Source organism: Camelus dromedarius, chromosome 2, assembly GCF_036321535.1.
Source record: "Camelus dromedarius isolate mCamDro1 chromosome 2, mCamDro1.pat, whole genome shotgun sequence".
Classification (NCBI taxonomy): Eukaryota; Metazoa; Chordata; class Mammalia; order Artiodactyla; family Camelidae; genus Camelus; species Camelus dromedarius.
This window is the reverse complement of record NC_087437.1, coordinates 56,492,003-56,515,803: the sequence shown is the minus strand read 5'-3', so window position 1 is coordinate 56,515,803 and position 23,801 is coordinate 56,492,003. Positions and strand designations below refer to the sequence as shown.

At 37.1% G+C, this 23,801-nt stretch overlaps 1 protein-coding gene across 3 annotated transcripts in view; it reads right to left on the bottom strand.

Moving 5' to 3' along the window:
- Positions 1–12,030: 12,030 nt before the first annotated feature.
- IL1RAP (interleukin 1 receptor accessory protein) overlaps positions 12,031–23,801 on the bottom strand; it is a 121,148-nt gene continuing 109,377 nt past the window's right edge. For 2 of the 3 annotated variants that reach the window (XM_031453282.2, XM_010990111.3), the window contains 2 exons: positions 22,990–23,133; positions 12,031–13,322 (listed from right to left, as the gene is read on the bottom strand). In XM_031453282.2, coding sequence (XP_031309142.1) covers positions 12,604–13,322; positions 22,990–23,133 — 863 coding nt within the window. In that variant the 3' untranslated portion in view covers positions 12,031–12,603. Of the gene's footprint in view, positions 13,323–17,221; positions 20,501–22,989; positions 23,134–23,801 lie in introns of those variants that run through there. The other variant, XM_010990113.3, reaches the window with a different exon arrangement.

Below are 23,801 nucleotides of genomic sequence, written 5' to 3'. Positions count from 1 at the left end.
CATGTGCAGCTAGACATGGGTGATGAAAAACACACAAGCATGCTGACTGGTCTCACACCAGAATCCGAACTACCATTCTGAAGTGAAGCTTTATCCTTATTATCTCCATCAGCATGGGACAAACAGTGACAAAGCACTTCTTAATGCTACTTATACCTCAGAAAAATGCACTTCTCTGTCTCCATTTGAAGCCAGTTTCCTTTAAGAATTATTTTACTTTCTGCATCCAATTCTCTTTCCCTTCTCTTCTGAACCTGTTCAGAGCAGAATTTTGCTCCCACCACTCCACAAACTCTTCTTGTCAAGCTCTCCAGTACTCTCTGTGTTGCTGAATCTGACAGTCAATTCTCATTCTCATCTCACTTGATCCAGCCCCGGTGTTTGACCCACTGATTGTTTTCTTCATTGTGAAGCACTGTCTTTGCTTGACTTCCAGAGATCTACATCCTCCATTATTTTTTTCTTTACAGACTTCTAGTTGGTTCTTTATCATCATTTTGATGTTGCATCACTGGGGTGCCTCAGGGGTACCCCTTGGATCTTTTCTTTTCCCAGTACAATCACTTTTTTCTAATACATTCATATTGAAATTATACGATTTAAATATGGGTATACCCTGTCCAGTCCTTTCTCTTGAATGGCAATTTCCCAGCACTAAGCTGGCTCCGAAACCTTATCACTTTGAAGTCTAAAGCATCTTTAAATTAAAAGATAAAACTGAATCTCTAATCTTCCCTGTCCTTCAAAACTGCCACTCCAGTTTTTCCAGTTGCATGAGCCAAAACTAAGAATTTAACTCCATTCATACTTTAATATCCCTCTTTTAATATGTCAGAAAATTCTGTCAGCTTAACTTTCAAATGCATAGTTTGCAACCACTTCTCATTGCTCCCTCACTAACATGCTGATCCAGAGTCCCATTATCTATAATTTAGTGTATTGCAGTAGCTTCTCACCTCCATTCTTGCTCTCCTATAGTTTATTCTTCACAAAGCCGAGTGTTCTGATAAGATATTAAGTGTATCATGTCACTTCCATGTTCAGAACCCTCCATGAGATCCCCAATCTGAATATCTTTGTGTGCTCCCTAGACTCCTTCTGTCCTTCCCTACCCAGGTTTATGCTCAAAGGAGCCAAACTTGTTAGATTTCATCTACAAGATTCCTTGATCTCTAGATTCTGGTTGGATTCACCAATGAGAGGAACTAGCCAGAAATTGGTGGGCAGGAGAGTGAGGTCAAGGTCTTCACCTACTCCTGTATGGTCAGTGTGTTGGCTGGTTCCCTCCACTGAAAGCCACAGCTGCTGTGCGGCTGCCCACCCTGTACAGAGACCCCTGGTGTCTTAGACTCACTCTTTCTTTGCCAGTTGAGGTCCAGGGTGGTAATGCTGCACATTGTTACTAGTGCTGGGTGCTATACTATCTTGTATTAAGTTTCCTAAACCTTGTGCACACATTTTAAAATTAAAAATTTATTAAACTGTTCTTAAGTTTCTCAGTTTATGGATGCCATATGTTTCCTGCTGGATAAAACTTTTGCTGCTCCACTCCAGCAGAAAAGAGCAAACTGGAAGGATCTTACAATGGTCTACAAGGACACAGACTATTGTCATCTTGCTCTAGTGCCTCTGACTTCATTTCCTATTCTCCTGCATGCTCCTTGTACTCCGTACTCCAACCAAACACTCTTTGCTCTTTTTTTTTTTTTTTGACATATTATGAACTTTAAACTTGCTGTTAAATCTGTTCAGTCCTCTTCCGCCACCTCATTTATGTTTTCACTCAAAAGCTGCCTTCCCCTTGAGACTTTCTATGAATACTGTTTAAAACTGAAAGTCCTCTCGCAACACTCCTTATCTCATGTCTCTGCTTTATCAACAAATCTGTAGAATTTATAACCGTATAACATACTCTATATTTTACTTATTTATTTTATTTATTTCCTGTTTTCTGCCACCAGAATGTAAGCATAAGGAGAGAAAGAAATTTGATCTGTTTTGTTCACTGATGTGTTTTGAGGTTTTACAAAAGTGTTAGGTACAAAGTAGATGCTCAATTAATGTTGTTGAATGAGTGAATGAGTGAAAAAAACAGGAAAATGCAATGAGAGATTTAATAGGAAAGAAAATGTTTTCTGTCGATGGTGTCTGGAAAAATGGTATTTGAACTGCACCTTGAGAGTGGACGTGTGAGATGTGTAGAGGGGTTTTCCAGGCAGTGACAATCTGAACAAAGTCACACTTATGGAAAAATATTTAAGAAATAGTAAGTCTCTCCCTGCATTGTAGTGTTGACTGCATATACAGAAGCAGAAAATAAGTAAGTTGCTGAAGATTGGCTCAGGCTAGAGAACAGAGTATCCCAAGTGCAGGGTGAGGCGAAACAAATCAAACTTTATTTTTTGGGAAGTGAGGTGCAAATTCTCTGAGACTTGAAGTGTCATGGTCGACGTCGTGTCCTAGAAGGACTGATTTGGTGATGATGTACACAAGAGTTTAGAGAAGGGAGACTAGAGTCATTGAGAGAAACCAGAAGACTGTTACAAGACTCAGGAAGAGTCCTGAACCACGGCAGTGGTGATGACCATGGAGAGAGTGCTGCAAGATGTACTGTCTTGTAAGAGTCTATTGACCCCTAGAGTAAAAAACATAGATATACATATTATGCAGGGAATTTGGAAGAACTGATCTCTCAATTACCAACTAACCCTGAATTAACACAGTACTTTATTCATTTCTCCAGTATCATCTAGATTTGAAAACAATAAACAGATTTAATGTTTTTCTGCTTGAATTCATTAGCCAGAAGTTCTCTACAGTACACTGTAGGTAGAGATTGTTTAGCACATCTTAGTGTCGTGTCAATTTGAGCCTATTTAATAGCAAGATCACAAATAGAACATCTGCCAACGAGCATGATGCTGACTCCAGCATCAGCTGTTATCGCAGATAGTGTGGAGCAAAGACAGAAGTCCTCAGTGTGAGGGTGGCAACCAGGACAGGCATGGCACAGCTGGGGCTCTTCCACCCCTACTTGGTCATGGATCATCTGTCCTCAAGAAATGCCAAGGGCAAACTCCAGTGGTGCTGGATGTGTGTTGGGAGCCCCAGAATTCCAATATTGAAATTCACTTTACACAGTAATGAACAGAGTCCTAAAATGGTACCTTTTGTAGAACACTGCACCTATAATGGAGTAGAGATGGAAGAAAGATAGAGGCACTCTATGACTCTGTTCCCAGTGATAGTGGCCATAATTAATTAATTTATTTAACAAAACATTAGTGGAAAAATATTATGTGCTCATCTTCATGCTAAGTGCTTAGAAATTCAGTATATATTATCTGTCCATTGATACTTACAGGATAGTAGGTGAAAAAGAAATAAAGAAATTTAGAATTCAATAACAGAAATCTTATGAACAATACAAATGCAGAGAAAGGAGTATCCAACTATACCTGGAAAATTTCATAGGTTTGAAAATATTTGAGATGAACTTGAGGCATTGTCAGAGCTTTTACACAGAGGGGGGAAGAGTGGGCATTCCAAGAAGTAACATTAGCGAAGGCACATAGAGCATAAAAGTGCATGGCGTGTTTAGAAAATAGAGTGCTTAGTGCGTATTTGGCTCAAATTCTCACAATTCCTGGGGAGAAGAGAAGAGTTTTGAAAGACTCTTGGAAAACAGGTGCACAAGAGTTGATGAGCAATTGACTTAGGATAAGAGAGGAGGAAAGATCTCTGAGATCCGGTTTCATTTTGTGCAACTCAGATCCCATTTATGTCCTTATAAAGAACAAATTCCTTAGACAGTTGACTTTGGATTACCCGGAAGGAATCATGAATTGTACCTTGAGACACAGAGTGCTTCTTTATTATTACATCAACTCCTAGAATATCAGAGATGGAAAGGTACACAGTGATCCTTGAATTGTATCGATGTAGGAACTACGGCACAGTTAGTGCTTTGCTCAGGGTCTAATAGTAGAAGAATTATAGTTTGAATTAGAACTCAGAGCTCCTAACTCCAGGGATGTTGCTGTTTATACAATATATGATTTCAAAAGCAAGCCTCCCTTTATATTTTGGCATGGTGAAATATGTGGACATACATCACAATAAAGACATGGCTTGGCATTTGTTTGGATAAAAGATAAAGGCATAAAACTGCTCAGAAGACAGAAGGTAACATTTTTCAATCTAATTTATAAAGTAGTGACCTTAGAATTTGAGATTAAAATTGGTTTGAAAAAATTGGAGGCATCAGAGTTGAACTATGAACAGGCTCCATGTAAACTTAATGTTATCTTCTCACAGCTACTGGCACCAGACAGTGACAGAAAACACTAAGGGAGGAGAAAAGAAGTTAGCTGTTGAGCTTTACAAGTGAGAAATGCATGTTAAAGGAACTAGGTCTAAGCAGACAGAAGCGCTGCTTGAGTCCTAGAGAAGAAGGATTGCACGTTTTAAATATGCTTCCAACCATCCCTGGACCCTGGCTGCGGGTGTGTGTGGATGTGGAAGGGGGAGTGGCTATTTAAGCATTACTCATTGAACCAAAGAAGCATAACATTGTAACACCCTACAGAATTTCTAGTCCAACACCATCCATTTTGGGGACTCAGAAGTCTGAGATACAGGGGAGAAATGATTATTAATAAATAACCATTTCAGTTCAGAGCTAAGACAAAAATCGGGGTTACTTCAGAGGAAGCAATTACCTGCCTCCTCGTGCAGCAGCTGCTTTTTGGAATAAACAGTCACTTCCAATCTCTTTAGAGGCAAGCCCAGAATAAAAGTTCTATTTCAGTCCTCAACCCCAGACCAAGAATATGGCTAACCAGCTCCATTTATCTCATCCATCTGCAGCTTTCAGAGACTGCCTCCCTCTTTGTCGAGTAGAACAGAAAAGGGGAGGGGAGGAAAAGGAAGGGAGAAAGAAGAGATAGAGAGACAGAGACAGAGGTACCAGGACTGCAGATAATGTAATTCTTCCCCATTCTATAATCTTTTACCAGATGGAAGAAATGTTCCGGCCAGAACAAGATAATCAGCTTTCATTTGAAGTTGTGGCACCACTGCAGCTAGTTGGCCTATCAGATTAGGGATGAAGTTAGGACGGCTAAGGACCAGTCACTTTCCTTTTTTGGACTTCAGTTTATTCAAATGAAAAACAAATGGTTTCCTGTGTTATAGCACTGGCTTCAAAATACGTTCACAAATTCTTTGATAGTCCTCCCTTCAGGAGCTGAATTCCCCTCCTCTTGAGTTTGGGCTGGACTTAGGGACTCATTTCTAACCAATACACAATTACAGAAGTCATGATATATCATTTTGGAGACTGGGTCATAGATGGCACTGAGGCACTGAAGCTTTGTCTCTCTCTCTGAACAAGATCTCTTGCTCTGGTGTAAGCCAACTAATGTGTCATGAAGATACTCAAAGAACCCTGCGAGGAGGTCCATATGGTTTCCTACTGACACCCATGTGCTTGCACCTAGCCCCACCCTAGGCTTCAAATGACTTAGCTCTGGCCAACACTTTGCCAGTAATTTTATGAGTAACTCTGAGTGAGAACCAGCCAGATAATCTTCTCCGAAATCCTTGACCCACAGAAAATGTGAGGCACCCAATATTTGTTGTTCTAAGCTGCTATGGGGTAATTTGTTGTATGGCAATACAGAACAAATAGAGTTATTTTTCTACTTCTTAATTTTTCAGAGACTATGATTTTTTTGTGGCATTCAGCATCGAGTCATATGAAATTGTATTGTCTGTTCTTTAATGTTTAGGTGTGAAAGATTACAGTTAGACCGTGTACTGTGGGAAGTACCCCAGGATTCAGCAGGTCAAGGAGCTTCTTTTGGACCTCTTCTTTTCCCTCAGCTTTCTTTTACGATATCATCAATCATCATCCTCTCACTACCAAGCATGTAGTTTACTGATTTTGTAGGCTCACATTTATCATATAATTTTACCCTTACAACAATCCAATGAGGTAGGTACTACATTATCCCCATTTTTATATAAAGACTTTGAGAACAAAGGGGTCTGATTGAAAGTCACACAGTTTATAGAAGAATTTTTACTCCAATTAGGGTCTTCTGACTCCAACTGAATATCTTCCCCACTATATCAAGAGCCCATGTAACAGAAGTGACCATGCAGCTTTATTCTCCAGTCCCTGACGTCCATTCCACATTTCAGCCGTCCAGTCTGATATTTGGGAATTTTTACATATCACACTTCCCTTTTACATTACTGAAGTCTGTGAGTAAGTAAAAGGGTTTACTTTTTCTCCCTTTTTTCTTCTGGTATTTCTTAAAAGTCATCTAATTGTTTCGCTCATAGCCAGGTTGTTATGCCTTAAACACTGTCCTGTTCTGGATGACCGATCACATGGATGACCGATCACATGGATGTAGTAAGTGTCAGCGTTCTGGCCTTCTTCGGCTGTTCAGTAGAGTAACCACATTGGTGATATCTATAATTTTATTATCTCCATTTGACTTTTCTCATATTTTATGTAAATCCTAATAGGATATGAAAGTAAAAGACTCAAATTCCATATTTAGCAATGAGTTTTAAGTTTTGCACTTTAAAGAAAAATATTGTCTGGAATATTAATATTTTTTAACTTCTTTCCTCCAAATTTTTATCACTATTGGTTTCTCATTGAAACATTTATAAATATTAGAAGGATAACTTGAAGCAGTTGCCCTTTACAAGATTTGCACCTAAATCATTTTGGGAGATTTAGCAGTCTGGAGTAAGTCCAGTTTGTAAAAAGATGATGTCCAATTCTGATTAAGAACTACTTGCCCAAGGTGTGTTTCAGAACGTGATACTAAATAACAAGTTAATTTCAAGCATATGACACAGTTTTTGACAATAGAAAAGTAGTAAATGGTTATGCATGCCTATGTGTCTTAAATGAAAAATATGTACATACATATCAGATTGTATCTTATTTGAAGTTTTTTTTTTTCAGTATAGCATTATAGTATTAACAGTTCCATCACCTAGAGTAGGACAAAAATAGCTCATGATCTGAACTCAGAGTTTATTTGGAATCTTTATGCTTTCTTCCCATGAACCCATTTCAGAGAGCATTCTTTCTATTTAAATATTTTAAGTGCTTTGAATTATCTAAAAAAAAAACTTTGAAAATTATTCTCTGAAGACTTTGGAGTGGATCAATAATCTCCTCACTGCACTAGGACATAAAACCTCTTCTTTGTTCAACATTATAACTTATTAACATAGATCAAAACTCCTTAAGCCCCAATCTTCACCACCCCGGAGAGGGCTTTTCTTCCTGATCAAATGATAGTTCACACTAGAAGATTCACATAAAAATACAAATTTTATTACAGAGAATCCAAATCGTAGAGCAGATGTATAGAGAGCTGCAGACTTCATAACAGCCCCACCAGCAACTGGTTCTTCTTTCATCTGAGCTTTAGTATGTTCAGTTTGAATTCCCTATTTAGCTCTCCAGATAAATGGATTAAGTGATACTTTCTAATGACCATGTTACACGCTCTGCTGTGTTCTAAATGTCTTCAGTTCTTCTGAGGCTCCCTGAATATTCAAAAATGAAATGGCTCATTGGCAGATAGTTTGAGCATCAAATTCTTAGAGAACAGATTGAAGCCACTGAATGGAAATTAACCAAATTTTAAGAATGCTTCTTCTTAACCAGAAGCCACAATTATTATGCATTCCTTCAATGATTTTTTTCCTTTGGGGAATGTTTAAATACAAGGTCTATATTTTTCTGTACACTTTTTTTTTCACAAGTATCTGACTCAATACTTTGGCAACCTGAGGTGGGGTGTTGGCAGCAAAGTCCTTCTATTCCTTCATTATCAAAGTATGTGACGAATCTCAATTTGAACGTCTCTTGCCTTTTCAGGCAATCTCAGTATCTCATCCTCAGACACAGACAATGCTATGTGTTCACCAATTTCTTTTTCATTCTTCTTTCCCGGAACACAGGAAGACAGCATTTTCCAGCCTTCTTATGACTAGATCAGTACTTGTAGCTAGTTCTGACCAATAAACTGTGAGAGTAATAAGTGTCATAGTTAGCCTCAAGTATAGAACAGGAGGAAGTCACACACATCAGATGGCAATGCTGCAAAAAGTTAAGTGCCTATTCTGGACATGAAGCATATACAAGAAATAAGTCTTGTTACATGAATCTATTGAAATATTGAGGTTATTTGTTAGTACAACATAGTTTATGTAATTCTGATTAATACATATGATAGACTATAGCAACTGTACCAGATTCCAAGTGTCAGTGTTTGATGTTTCATATTATTAAAAAGACATTCCACTAACTGTTCATCTATTCAACTGTCCCCCTGTGCTGAGGCAACTCCAAGGGTTAAATTTGCCCTACAGTTTCATCTGTTGTCTGTAAACACCTTGTTAAAAGGATGAGTTGTAGTCCTCTTTGGCTGGAGAAAATCAGAGCCTACAAGGGTAAAAGAGGAGTTAAAAAGAGATAAAAATTAATGGTTCTTAAACTTCTCGTACATCCGAATCACCTGGGAGATTTATTCCAAGTGCAAATCTGCGCCACTCAGGAGATCCTCATTTAGTTAATATTGCATGGGCTCAAAATACGCATGTTAATATGAAAGCAAAATGGTTCTGATGTGGATCATCAAGGAATACACTTTCAGAAGACTCTGATAAAGGCGCTTTCCTCTTACACTCTGAATAGTATAAAAAATATAAAAAGGATTTGAAAGAATTCTCATAGGTAGTTGTTTGACCCATGGAATACCTTATCTGAATTATCAAGGACACGATGTTAAAAGGCAGACTCCTGGACAATGTCCAGTACCTAATAAGTCAGTCTCTCTCGGGGCGGGGCTTTGCCTGAGATCCTCACTTGTAAGATGCACCGCAAACAATTTTTAGACACACAAAAGTTTGAAATCATTTCCATAGGGCTTCTGTCCTTCTGCACACATCTTTAAGATTAGTTCAATTTATTATTCATGACTTTTTCACAAACATTAGTTCAGGAACATTAGTTTTACCAACCACCTCAATTCTTCACACTGCAAGGGAATATACTATTATAGGATGTTGACTAGTTATAACAGGAAGTTATTGGAACCTGAAGTGTAAATCATAGCTCTTGAAAGATTAAATTTGACTTTCAGGATAAAGGGTGAACATATTTTTATTTTCCATTAAGAAAAAGGAAAATTATTTATTTTGGGAGAAAAGTTATTATGTGATCATAGAGTCTAGAAGACAAAAAATGATTCTATTTTTTAAATGCTTTAACAAGTGTAAAATTTTAACTGAAATTATATAAAAGCATAATATGACAAGGTCATATGACACATCAGACACTTGATATGACATTTAATTAGCTGTGTGTGGGTTACATTAACTGCCTTTTTGATATGAATGTGTAACGGTTCAAATTAAATAGTTCCGAGTAGGTGGCTTTGTAATAGAAATACTTCCACTTGCATCTTACAAGAGCAATTCCAGAATTGGCACTAGATCAGGTGTCAGAAGCCTAGTGTAGAGGCCCAACCCTATTGCTAATTGGTTGGGTGTCATTAGGAAAGTCAATCTGGATAATATGTTCCTGTTTTGTACTGCTTTTATGCTAAAAGAAAAATGATGTAACGAAATCAGACTGTAAGCCACAAATCTTTATGCAAATAAAAGTTTATGCAATCACAAGAGTGATTTCACTATGGGTATAAAACTGACCAACAATTATTGAGCACTTACAATGTGCCAGGCACTGTGCTATGAACTTCCATGCATTATATCGTTTAGTGCTCACAAAGTGTGATGAGGTTAATAGTATTATCTCCATTTTAGCTAACAGGAGATCAAGACCCAGAAAGCCCACAGTCAAACAGACAGAAGAGAAGCAGAACTCACGTTCGTCTCTACTTGACTTGAAACTTACTCCTAAATAGGCAATATTCCTGTGAATGATGTCCATTTAACCTACAATCATTATCATTTCAGTTATAAATATGCATGGCCCATGAGGAAATTTTCTTATTGTCAGCCTCAACGAAATGTATAGCACTGAATGCTACATTCAACTGTAGCATGTTGGGTCAGGGAATAATAACATAAGCTCCTTGCTTTTCTCCACACGGTACAAGAATGGTCTAATACCTTTCGGACCCTTATATAGCTAATGCCAAAAAATATGACTTTATACCACTTACACTGTACTTATGTTGTCAATGTAAATTGATACTTACCAAAATTCAGCTTTTGAGAGCTCCACAATTATCTAGCTACACATTCATAACAAGAGCTCATGTTTAATTTTCCATGCCTCTGCCACTGGTCTTTTCATTTATTTCCTTCACTAAGAAAATAATTTATACATGACAAAAGTAATTTCTCAATTTTTCCAAAGACATTTTATGGTTTGGGACACTGTGCTAATAAGGAATAAGACTGATTATGGGGAACAGCTTTCTCTCCCTTCTTGGGATTTGTGGCAACATACATTAACGACTATTTAACAGTTTTAGAGAGGAAACCCTACTATCTGTCTTCCAGGGGAGATCCTTGAACATACACCAGGAATGGATTAATCTCTTCAGGAAGGAACGCTGTGTAGAACATGAGTTGTGCTCGGTCATTTTCTGGTGGATATTCAGGTAGGGTAGCCTGCCATTTCTTAATTACAAGTTTCCTGATTGGTCACATTTACTCTAGATGGCTTAATTCTCCTGTCTTATTTTGACAGGAAAAGAATCTAATTGTAATCTAATCTAACCTGCATTTTTCTCCAAGAGGAGGAGTGGAATGAAAATTCTGGCTTCTCTCTCCACCCTTCATTCACTTTTACTGACTGAAAAAGGATGGCATTCATTGGGCCATTACTCAGTAGCACCAGGGCTCATGTATTGAAGAGAGTGCTCATGTCTTGTAGGAAATTTTGCTCTTTTTACTCTGCTACTGTTCAGGAGTAGCAGATTGTACTTCTGATTTTCTCATGGTAAACTCACCAGGCAAAGACCTTTTACAGAGTAGATGTAAGACACACTATTTTCCAGCTTTTTCCCCTTAATGGAGTTTTGGGTCAGATCAGCCCCATTCTGAGGGTCCAGATGTCTTCAATTTGGGAAGATAATAAATATCTTCTGTTATTTCCTTAGGACCAGTCTGTGTTTTCCAGTCTCAATATTACCAGGGTTATTTGGATTCCCATTTGGACATAGGTTCTTTGAGTAAATACTTTAGTTCTGAAATTACAAATATGTGTTTGTGTGTTTTGGGGGGTTCTTTTCTTCTTTTTTTTTTCAATGTTTAAGTCATCCCATAATTGACAAATTACATAACGTTCTGGATTTTTAGATTCTTTTAAAACACAGGACAATCTTTCAACACTGGAGCTATTCAGTGACAGCAGTCAAGATGGAGCTGAGTAGAGGATGCTGCCTTTTAAAGTAATACATATTTTTTAATTACCTGCAGGCTCAACCATCTCTATGCTCTTCTTGACTTGGAAATCAAATGTCACGTTCCTTTTATGATTGTGTTAAAATGCTTAGAGTAAAGAAATACTTATCTGTACCTATGCTCCTGTACACGTGGGTAATAGATGGAGAGCATGTATATTATGATTATATTTGGCCCTGTTTTCTCCTATTTATTACTTTTTGATCCTTGTAAGCACTTGAATTAACTATCCATTCTCAGAACCCTGAATGAGAAGAAGGGGTTGATGGACCAAACTCTACCCTAAACTCCTAACCGTACTGAATTTTTCAGCTGTCATTTCTAAAAATTTCATAATAAAATTTTTGTGTAAACTGCCATTTCATTTGAAGCATTTTCTCAATCTCTTTTGGTCCTTTCCTAGATCACTCCTAATACACATTAGAATGAAACTAAAAAGACATTTCATCTTTCCTAGTACCTAAACCAAACCTCAATTTCGTGAAAGGTCATAAAATGTAGAAGGGAGAGAGAGAAGTAAAAATTTTTTAGTGCAAATGAAATCACATAAAAATATAACTTTATTGATGCTAACAACTTTAGGCAGTTTAGAGAACACTAGCTTACAGTGAGACAGAGAACGCTATGTGGCCCTGTGTGGGTGTATTTGGTTCTTCCTGGGAAAACGTGCTGCAGGCTTCCTGTTGCACTTAGTTCTGCGGCTTCCACCGGAACCAACTCCATGATGCTCCCTCGGGACACACATTCCCTGTAAATGGCGTAGACCAAGTACACCTGACTGGTTCATAACATGAGGTTGGTCAACAAACTCAAAGGAAACACACTGGAATTCTTTGCTCAGTTTAAACCCATTGGGCGAGAGAGAGGATCAGACTTTAGGCAACTTGCACATCCTGACCTTCTAGGGCCCAAGAAGAGTGTGCTCTTCCTGAGGCCATTAGAGGCAATAAATAGGGATTCAGGTCCTTTGGGTCTTTTTTCTCCTAGAAATAAATAGTTTTTAAAAATCAATTAAGGGGGCACAATCTGATAGTCCATTAGATGATAAAAATGTCAGTTATTCCCATAGGTTCATGACACAAAATGGGCTGGTTGAGATAGTAGCCACCACCCACCACACCGTAATTATAGGATATAGAAGTCATTGTTATTGGATAAATCCGTGAAATGGTGGAGAGCAAGGGCTGAGATCTGGGGAGCAGGGGGTTCCAATCTGGTGCCATTTTGTATCCATTGAGTTTCTGACTCTTGGGGAACAGGCTTACAGAGGTGTGTCTCCCACTGGGGCTGGGTGTGACTCTCTGCCCGGCTCTTGCTCCTAAGGTGACTCTCTCCTTCACAGTAGGTGACACAGCAGCGACAGGCTGCAGAAGGCTTCCCTTTGTGCCTGGACATTGTGTCCGGGGCTGGAGAGGCAACTGCGGCCCTTCCTGAGCCCTGGAGTTCTGGGGGCTCTTTCAAACGGCTTCTCCTTCTTTGAACATGGTCCATACTGATGTCAGACTGGGAAGAGCAGCTCTCATTCCAGCCAGAGCTGGCACTCAGACTTCTCAGGGGAAGAGCCAACCGCAAGGCCTTCCAGAATTTAGAGCCAGAGTGTTTGGATTGTTCTCCTTTCCAGCTCACAAAAGAAACAGACTCCTTCAGCTGCAGGATGCCTGGGTGCGGATGCTCAAGGGGTCGGTACTCAACCACAATGAGCTTGGTGGCGATGGAGTTCTGGCACATGACACCCAGTTTGAACTCCAGCATGCTGATGCTCTTTTCTGTCACATAGTCTGGGCTCAGAACAACAATCATCCTCCGGCTCCTCTGAATGAAGTCAAAAACTGCTTCCACTGTATCTACAGGAAAATGGAAAGATAGGACAATGCCTAGTGAAAACTTATATTATAAGCTTCAGTTCACCATTGTCCATCCTACAAAGGACAGGCAATGAATAATACTTCGGGATATAGGATCTATATTTGAAATAATCCACCCAGTTAAGAGTATCACCTACACCACTCTTTCCAATGGTTGCTAAGTATTCGCTGCTTTCAAGGGTGAGGAACTAACCACCTCTAAAAGCAGCTCATTTCAGCTCAGTTGGTAAATAATTTCTTGTTTTCAAATGTTCTTTACTTCCACTTTTATTTGGTGATCTTATATGTAACATCTTTAAATATCTGAACTATTTCACTATTATTGTGATCTCGTATTTTTTTCTCATCACCAGATTAAAGAACTTCAGGATTTTTATCTTATTCTCCATATGACCTGGTATGAAGTCTCTTCTCCACTTTTATATTTTTTTTTCTGAATTTTATATTACAAAATTATAAATTTTCAGTTTATATATGTGTCTCCTAAGAGTGGTATCCTGAACAGGACTGAACAGAATGCTCCAGACAGTCTAATCAGCAAAGATCAATAGGGAATTACTACTTCCTAAGAGTCACATAGTTATATCTCTTGATATTTAAAATTTTTGGACTCATCAGACAGTTCATAGTATTGATCATGTTGTCAACCAAAATTCTTTTTATTTATGTATGCACATGGTGTGTGTGTGTGTGTGTGTGTGTGAAGAATTGGTCTGAAAATCAATTAAAGGGGCAACAAAAATGACAGTGGGTAAGAATCAGTCAATTATTTAAGACTTTTCACCAAGCATTCAATTCTAATGATTATTGAGGTAAATTTGAATGGAACCCAGTGGAAAGTTCTTGAGATAAACGCAGTGCTTAACTCACTGTGATATTTAGAGCTTAAATAATGTGATTTTTCTGAAGAAAAGGAATTCCAAATGTATAAATAGCCCTCAGTGACAACAGGGAAAACATGCTGCAGACAGACCATGAATTTGAGTACCTAAGCTTTTGAGGCCAGGGGCGAAACACTGACTGAGAAGCTTCGCAGCCTGTGAAGACAAGCTGAAAGTCTGCAGGGAATTGGATCATGAATTTGACAGGGAATGAAGAAGATGTGCTCCTTACCAGATTTGTTCTTTTCAGTTTTTGAATTTCACATGAATTTGAAGGTAGTCAAAAGAGACATGTTAATGCTTAAGAACTCTTGACTGGGTCTATCAAGAACACAAAGTATTTTAGATAATTTTCGTTTCAATCTTAAAAGATACATCTAAATTTCCACTCATCTTCAAAGTCTGTGTGTGCCTATGTGTGTGTGTGTTTTGGTAACTCCTTTGTCCTCTCTGGTTCTACTCAGAATCTCATGTAGATAGATGCCTTTCGTCAATCTGAGAATGTGAGTAGAAGTCTACTGTTTCTCATCACAGGATAAATACAATATAACCTTAAAATAAAATGGATAGTTTTTCAAGAAAAACAAAAAACTTGTGCACTTACATTGTGCGTGTGGCATGTGTGTGCTTGTCTCACTTCAAAATGGTCACTTTGGGAAAATGTCTGTTCTGTCCAATGGGAATACCATTGTTGAAAATAAAACACTGTCCTAGATTTTCTAAAGAAAATTGTCTTTAGATCCTGGTGCTTATAAAAATTGTTTTAAATTTTGGTACCCCACCCTGAAAGCGTAGGATTTGCATTTGAAAGAGGGTAATAATAAAAAAAAAAAAAGCAAACATGAAGAGTGGAATTCCAGACATCGAGGAATGGATACAGGAGATGCTTCTCAGATGAGGCTGGGCTATACCTAGGGATTTCGCATAATACTCCGAAGGAAGCTATTTCCTTCGTGGCATATTTTAGTATCTTCCATATTGTCAAAACTTTATATTTGAAGATGTGAATTATTGTTTTTAATGCTGAAGATTATTTGGACAGGAAGTTGTAAACTAGGTTGTTTATTCAATTTGGCTTAAAAAATGAAGTGTGGTTATAGATCGATAAGGCCAGTTTTCTTGAGTGGTATGAAATTGGTTTTGAAGTTAAATTTTCTGATCAAGAACTCTTCAATACTCCATAATACACCTGCCTGTAGAAGTCATAATCGCCCTGGCATTCACTAGGGAGTAGAAAGAAAACCAGAAGAAAGCTAAAGCTGTACTTTTGTTCTTTGGCTGGGTTATTGGTGTATGAAGGAGAAGCAAGCCTCTCTCTCAGCCTCTCTCAAAACTTGAAGTACAGTTAAAAAAAAAATGGGGGCGCCTAATTTGGAAGATGAATCTGAATTCAAACATTTGAATGGTTTCTCCATTTATCTTATTTAATACAATCATTTATTTTAATATCTTTAAAAGTCTGAGTTCATTTACCTATAAAATGCATATAATGAGAGCAAACTTGTAGGATTGTTAGACAGTTTAGCGATAACTATATGTTAATGTCTAGCACATGGTACACATTTGAACTGATCACTTTGATTAAATTATTATTCAATGTTTAGTGAACACAATATTAAACTAATGCATGGACTAATGTTGATTGAATCAATTCCTAAAAGTAACATTAGAGAATCACCTTAAAATGTGGGTTTATAAGAGAACAGTAAGTTTTCAAATTCTGCCTATTCAGCTTAAAATAAATATGGATAAAATACTACTTGAATACTTAATCTATTAGCCCATTGCTAAAGATACGCCATCTCCCTTGGGTAGAAACAGAAATAACCCAGTTGCTGAATGTATCTCTTCTTTCATACTATAAATTTACTTGTGTCAAAGATCTGGTGACCTCAGTAAATGACTGAAAAAATATATTGAGAGTTTTAAAAAGGTCAGTAACAGCTAGGTGGCCATGATATCCAAACTACTGATATTGAAACCTGCTGATAGTGAAAATAGTCACCACTATATTCTAGGAGATCATTTAATGTTTTCAAAGCTGGAAGCAACTTCAGGCTCAGCATCATTTATCCAAAATGCAAAACACCCCTTAACAAAACCTCAGTAAGATCCAGCAGGTCTCTGCTTGTACACCTCTAGTATCAGGGCACCTAATATCGCCAAAGATAGTGAAATACATTATTGTTCAACTCTAAAGTTGTTTCCTGAATGAGTAGAAATTTTCTTATAACTTTCATCCATTGATCCTAATCCTTCTCTTTAGAGACTGATTTGAAACAGGATAGTTCTTCAGTAGGAAAATTTTTACTAAGCTAACCAGCCCAGTTACAGGGATCCAATAAATATTCTTGGAATAAATGAGTACTTGAGATTTTTTTTTTTAAAGTAAGACTTTCCTGTTACTATGGGCTTAATATTAACTCAAAAGAAAATGCCTTTCCAAATATTTATCACTGCTTTGTTTGAAATTTGTGAAAGAAATGTATCTTTGATTCAAATGATCATCTATTAACTAAAGGCAAGACATTAGTTAATTGATCTCATTCTGAAGCAACTGCCTTAGGGTTGTATTAAAACCTATATATGGTAAACGATTCCTGTAAGCTACTCAAGTTCCAAGTTGAACAAAACAGAATAGGCTTGTGTCTTTATTTTGAAACTCTCTCCTCTCTCTCATTCTTCCTCTCTGCCTCTTTGTTATTCTTTCTCTCTTTCTCTACACACACACACACACACACACACACACACACTTGGTATGCTAGATCAATCTATTTTACTTAACTCTTTAACTCACATGTAAAGAAAATGTTCTGGAGATGAAGTTGCCAGCTTTCTAAGAATTTCCTCAGAAAGAGAACATGAATGTCCCTTATAACATTTCTTTTTCTAAGTGTATCATTAATTCTTTTTATTATCATTTCCTATGCCCAAACATGAAAATAAAGACAAAAAACATGCACAAAATAAAATTCAAAGCTGAAAATAAATGATTTATTTTCAAAATAAACAAATTTACAAATTAAAGGGAAAATGGAAAATACAAAAGTTTATGAATAAAATTAAAAAAGATAATCTTAAAATACTAAACCTATGGAAAGAAAATAGATAATTAACAATGGAGTGATGCTTTTGTTTCCCAATACAGTGGAGTGTTTGTTTATTAGAATCCTATGGATCATCTAAATTACAATGCAGAAAAGAATTAAATAATTTTATATGATTGTGTAATTAGACACTCTACATATCATGTTTTTTTTGTTGTTGTTGTTGTTGTTAATTTGGGTGCAGAAGGTCTTCATATCATATACCTAAAACCATTAAGGTTTTTTTTTTTAACATTAGGTACTTCTTTTTTTAACATCAGAGAGCAATTTCTTCTTGCTCTCCATATTATATTTCTCTATTTCCCTCAAATATTCTGTATTAGGCATCTTCTGAGACATTAACAAAAAATCTTGAAACAAAATTCTCTTAGGATAAGACATCATTTAGATTTGAATTGCTTTAGATTTAAGCATTTGGAAAAGTTCAGTACCAAAGACAGGAATATAAATAGACAAGAAGTATCAAGAAATTTCTAGGGATACCAAACAGCACTTGGGGTAAATATGAAATTCAAAAGTGCAAAAAGAATGCAGCATTGGCAATAGAATGGCTGGCCCCTTCGTGATGGGACTGTCCCCCATTTACCTGAAGTTCATGCTAGAATTGATATTCAAAGCTTATCTGGAGTCAGGTCTCCTCTGGTCTTGTGAGTCAAAGGTTAAAAGGAGGACTAATTGTAGTTTGTAATAACAAAAAGCATTAATAAGGCTAAAAAATTTGGATCCAAGAGTAACTTTATACCATAGTTTTATGGTCAATGATTCATGAAGTTTTTTTTAAATTTAAAATAATCAATAACTCCTCTATAGAAAAATGATTTATTATATAGACGTTAATACCTCCAAAGGACACTGAAATATAGGAGGTAGTTTTAGAATTGCTTATCAACATTCATATTACTAATTTAAGGGTTTCCTTAAATTATGAATTATTGTGTTTCATAGGATATCAAGGCTGATTAATAGGTATTTTTATTTTCTTTTCCTTTATTGCTTATCAATCCAAATAAAGATTTACCTCTCTAGTAGCTGAGTACAAACATTAACATAGCTTAGTTTCTAAGTGTGTGTGTTTGTTACATAGTAGACGATAAGTTAATGCCAGAGGACTGGCTATTGCTTAGCAGTGACCATGGAAGTGCTGTGTGCAATGGATTCCACTGCACCCAGATCAACTGTGGCAGTAGTAAGTTATTTATACTAATTCAGGGAAGGCGAGAACTAACAACAACTAACACTTCGTTAGCTGTAAATTCACAATTATTAATGTACAGAAAACACTGACATAAAAGTGTTACAGTAAAGAACATAATTTAAAAACTGGATAAAAGTTCCATTACTTTGTGATATTGTGCCAATGACTATTTGAAGATATATGTATATATGTGTATGTATATGTGTGTGTATATATATTTATATATACAATTCAAGTATATATGTATATATGTAATTCATGTATATGTGCAATATATATACATATATATAATTCTTGTGTGTATATACATATATATTTAAAAATCTATATTTAACATATAGATAATCACCACTCTGTAAACTCTAGACTTAGTTTTCACTTTTCCAAGTCTTAAGAACAGTAACAGTTTACTTAAAACAAACTAAAACAAATTTCATTGACAATGACTTTTCACACTGACTTTGTTTGGAGTGAGTCTATTAACTGTACCAGTGAATAACATATGAAAAATACTTGGGGGTCCAGTTAATGCTCTTAAAATATTAATGCTAAAAGCAACTCTCAAGGTCACTGAGTCTGTCACACTTTACAATTGGGAGAGAGAAAAAAGTGAGGAGAAATTACCTTCCTAATATTCACATTCGCAAGGCTGAGATTAAAAGACAAATTGACAAACACTCTGTTCTGTGCTGTTTTCACAAGCCAGAAAATACCCTAAAAGCATTTTGCTGTTATTCTACTTGCTTTTAGCACCATTAAGAGAAGCTTCCTATCAGACTTAACCAAGTGTGGAGCCACCTGCAGACTCTGAATGACTGACACAAGGTGCAGTAGACAGGGAGATGGAGTGATCAATATGGGGTCAACGTATGGACTATCAGGAGTTTACTGTAATAAAAAACCAGGATATATTTTTCAAGTTGACAGATATGACATCAATTACCTGAGATAAGAGGGCACCCAGCGGGGGAGCATAGTAGGAGACAATGCAGGCAAGCCCTTTAAACCAATTATAAGAAACATTTTCAGTTCCAGTGCTTTGTATTGCTCCAAGTGGGTGTCAGTCTTGCTGTGATGCTGCATGCACAGCAGAATGAGCAAAAGAGCTCATTATCCTTAGCTAAAATACATTTAGGCCCGGATTATCTTTTTAATGGATGAGTAAAAAATAAAAGAGAGAGAAAACTCTACCTGGAAGCTCATGGTGACCCTGTTAACGACTTATCTTTAAGAAGTCTTTAAATCCACAGCAGAAGGCTGCCTCGTAATGTTAAGATTATTAAAAGAGAGAGGGAATAGAGACACACAGGACCAGGAATGGAGGATGCTGGGGAAATTCGCATCAGCCAAGTCTTTGTTTGCAAAGAACGTAGTGAACCTAGTGACATCAGATGCTGGTGACGGAAGGTGGCACTGTCATTTCTAACCTTGGTATTGCCTGAGGAAGTGCAACAGCCAGTCACACAGTCACCCTGAACTTATCTCCACGGGGAGGTGTCCATAAATTGTTTTTCTGTCCATGAAACAATGAATTGGGGAATAAAGAAAGGTGAACTCTTCCTTCCTGGAGTACCCTTAGATCTTTTTACTCCTTTCATTGGCCCTTTCATACATTTTTCAAGGATGAATAGGAGAGACCCTGCTCGCCACTTCTAGACCACCTGGAGCTTTTCTTCACTGGCATGGCCACCTGCAGCTGCTTCCAGAACCTGCCCTGCGGATACTTTGATTTCTCCCCTTTCCATTTAATGACCGTGAGCACCGTCTTAGCCCTCTTCAGCTCCTTCACCTTCATCTCCTTCACAGCCTTGTACTGTACTAAAATGACGTTGATGTTGCCCCGAGAGGCCATGTTTTCTAGGCCAGCCTTGAGCTCCAGGAGGGCTTGGGTTCCCTGGAGCACGTAGTTGGGGCTTAGGACAACCAGGAGGCGTCTGCTTTTCTGAATGAAGCTCAAGGTCTCATCTGTGACAACTGGGAAAGAAAACACCATGGGGATTAATGTCGGCCAGGAACTCCCCAAAAGTATGTGGCTTGAGCAGCAAGTGAAAGGAAATTAGGGTAGCAGCCTGAGGATGGAGGTGAAAGTTTTCACCAAGAACACTTAATCCTTCGACCCGATCACTCTGTTCACAAAATGCCACTCTCTTCAGGGAGAAGAGAAACTATATGCACATATTCCAACCCACAAAGAATTCCAAACAGCCATAAAGCCAAAATGTATTTCTATGACCTTGATCTTCAAAAGCATTATTTGGGACATGAAGAATAAATGGGTTGTACTGAAATCAATTTCTTCAAACTATGTGGCATGTTGTGACCCAGCAAAATCAGCTCCTGGGCCCTTTCTCTCCAAAAATACCCATATATCAACTCTCTATGGCTAGTGAACATTCAAAAATATAAACATTATAGAGTCAAAGTCATAGAAATTCATTCTCCATTAACACAGAACCACAAGAGTAAGACCCTTCATTTTCTGAAAGTCCCCCTGTATTGCCAGACACTCCCTAAACCCAGACTAGTATCACTATTTCATTGGAACAGGAACTTTAGAAAATTTAGCCAATTGAATGGCATTTTGGCTGGCATCACAATCGCAGCTCAGCTTTCTATTCTGCTCTCTCCTCTGGAGCCTAAATTAGTCCCTGGATCTTTCTCCTTAAACTCCTACCATTACTGTGAAGCCATGTGTTTCGGCAGCTGCTAGCTGATGTGTGTGCCTTCGCTAACAAGCAAATGCTTTCTTCAGGTCAAAAATAAGAAGAAAAAAAACACAAGGAAAATGGAAATGCAGTGTAATTTTATGCTATTGTCAAGGGCTCTGATTAGTTCCTGTCAGTAAATTCTTGGGGATAATCCATCTCCTTGAGGTTGCTCATCAAGGACTGTATAATCCTTCACCTGGGGGTCAGAGAGAAGCCAGCTCCAGGGAAGGCACTAGCGTTGTGGAAAGCTACTTCATGGCCTACCCCTAGGTGGTCATTTTGCCTCTTAATCTTCACAGGTGTAGAGGCAGTGGGGAAAGACTTGCAATTAAAACAGCATGTGCAGTCTGGAGTTGAATCCAGGAATAAGTAATTGTCTACTCCAAGCAGTGTTGCTGGAGGTTGATCATGTGTAAGCAGGGAAAGAGACCCAGAGGCAAAGAGGACTGAGTGAGAGCAGTAGGGAGAATCCAAAAGATCACAAGGATCGACCATCAGAAGCAAGATGCAAGAGTGATTATGTAGAACTATAATTCTTCAAAGAGCTATCAACCTCTACTGCTGTTATACTGTATATCTTTATATAACTTTTCACATAGTAGATCAATATTTGTTGAATGGCTGAATGAATGACTAAATGGATGAATAAATCATTTAGGATATTAAGTCATAAAATGAATTTAGCCTTCAACTGTATAGTCAAATCATCATTTTTCTGGCAAAATCATCCTGAAGATTTCCTTTGTAGAACATAAGCATGATGGATTTTTGGTGATGCATGGGGACATAAAGTGATCCAGTTAATTCAAAGAATCGACATTAACTATCTCAATTCTCAATATAACATTCAAAAAAAAATTAAGCGATTAATTTAAACGGGATTTTAGAGGAAGAAAATAAATTAGTTCCTTGTGAATATTAGAGACATTACACGTATTTTAACTGTACGGAATTTAACAATGGGTTTAAAAGTGCTATTATGTATTTATAAAACAGATTCAATATTCACGATCATTTTAGGTGTTACTGTGTGGACCTGAAAAATAGAGGTGTACTTTTATTTTAAAACATTTAGCAATTCAATATTCATTTTAAACTATTAGAGTATACTGGCCTTTGTAAAATTTTAAACTTATCTCAAATATATAAGCTGATAGAAAGGAAGGATAGATTCAAGCAAAGAGGGAATTTGAGTAGCACTGGTTTGCTAGAAAACAAAAGTGAAGAAAAGGAAATTAGGAAATGCCAAAGGGAAATATTCTAATTATTACCAGTAAGTAATATTAAAAAAGGATTCCATGCATTCTCTTCTACATCTCATTTTCAGTAAAACTGAGTAAACCTGAGTCTTTATAAAAAGTGTTTTGTTTCAACCCAGTCTTTGTAAAATATTGTAGGCAAATTAATGCAGATAAGCTAAACGTTCTAAAAATCTAAATGTGAGTCAAAAAGGATGCTTAAAGCTATAGCATTTAACAGAGCTCTAATCCACTGTGAATCTACAGTTTTATAACATCGAGTTTTTAAAAGCTTACAAGGGAACATATTTTAATACCATAAACTGCAGTTGAATAGTCTGCATCTTACAATGTAGATTTATTCCTAGAGAGTCTCTGTCTGTTGCATCAAAGAACTGGACAAATGTCCAAAGATGCCAACATAAAGCAGAGCCATGACTCTCATATGTGACCCAAAGCTAAGAATCTCCTCTGGCTTTCAGGGTAGCATCACTTGTCCTCATCTAATAATACCTACTTCCCCCAGGCAGACTGTCTCGGTCAAAGATGCACAGCTTGTATCCAAATTCATTCTCCAAAACTCCACGGAGGGTCAGTAATACAAATTCTTCTTCTTCAGCATTCCTTGCATAGGACACATAAATATCATATTCCTTCCCATCTAGCAAAACAAAAACCAAAACCACAAAACACAGACCCAATATAAATTAGGAATGTTTCTCAATAGTATTGCATTTTCCCTTAAATCTAACTCTTGAATATTAGACATTTTCATTTTTTACATATATGAATTAGCTGACAGATTTCAGTGTGATTTCCCACTAGTGACAGATCTCCAGGCAAAATGACTATTTTAAGGTGCAATCACAATGTTTATCTGAGGTGTTTTTGTTCTCATGTCACCGAGCTCAGATTTTGTAGTGGAGGATGAGTGAGGTTTGGCTCATTCAACTATGAATTAATACAATCGGGAAGCAAATAGTTAGTCAATCATAGTCATAATATCTTGCAGAAAATTTCTAGTTCCTGTCCTCGTGTGTAGATATTAGAATTATAAATTGAGCAAAACCTTGAGAAACTGTCTAAATTATTTATACCTAAAAACATCTACAATATAAAATACACTTAGATTCAATAAACCAATCTTTCCCAAAGTTGTCTAACTATAAAAATCACCTCTCATTAAGAATACAGGTTCTGTGTCTCTTCCACAAACCTGCTCAGTGAGAATCATTATGGGATGCATGTAAGAAACTGTATGTTTCAATGTTTCATTCTTGTCACCAGGCACATATACACTAGAATATTGCTTCTTAAAGTTCAATGTGC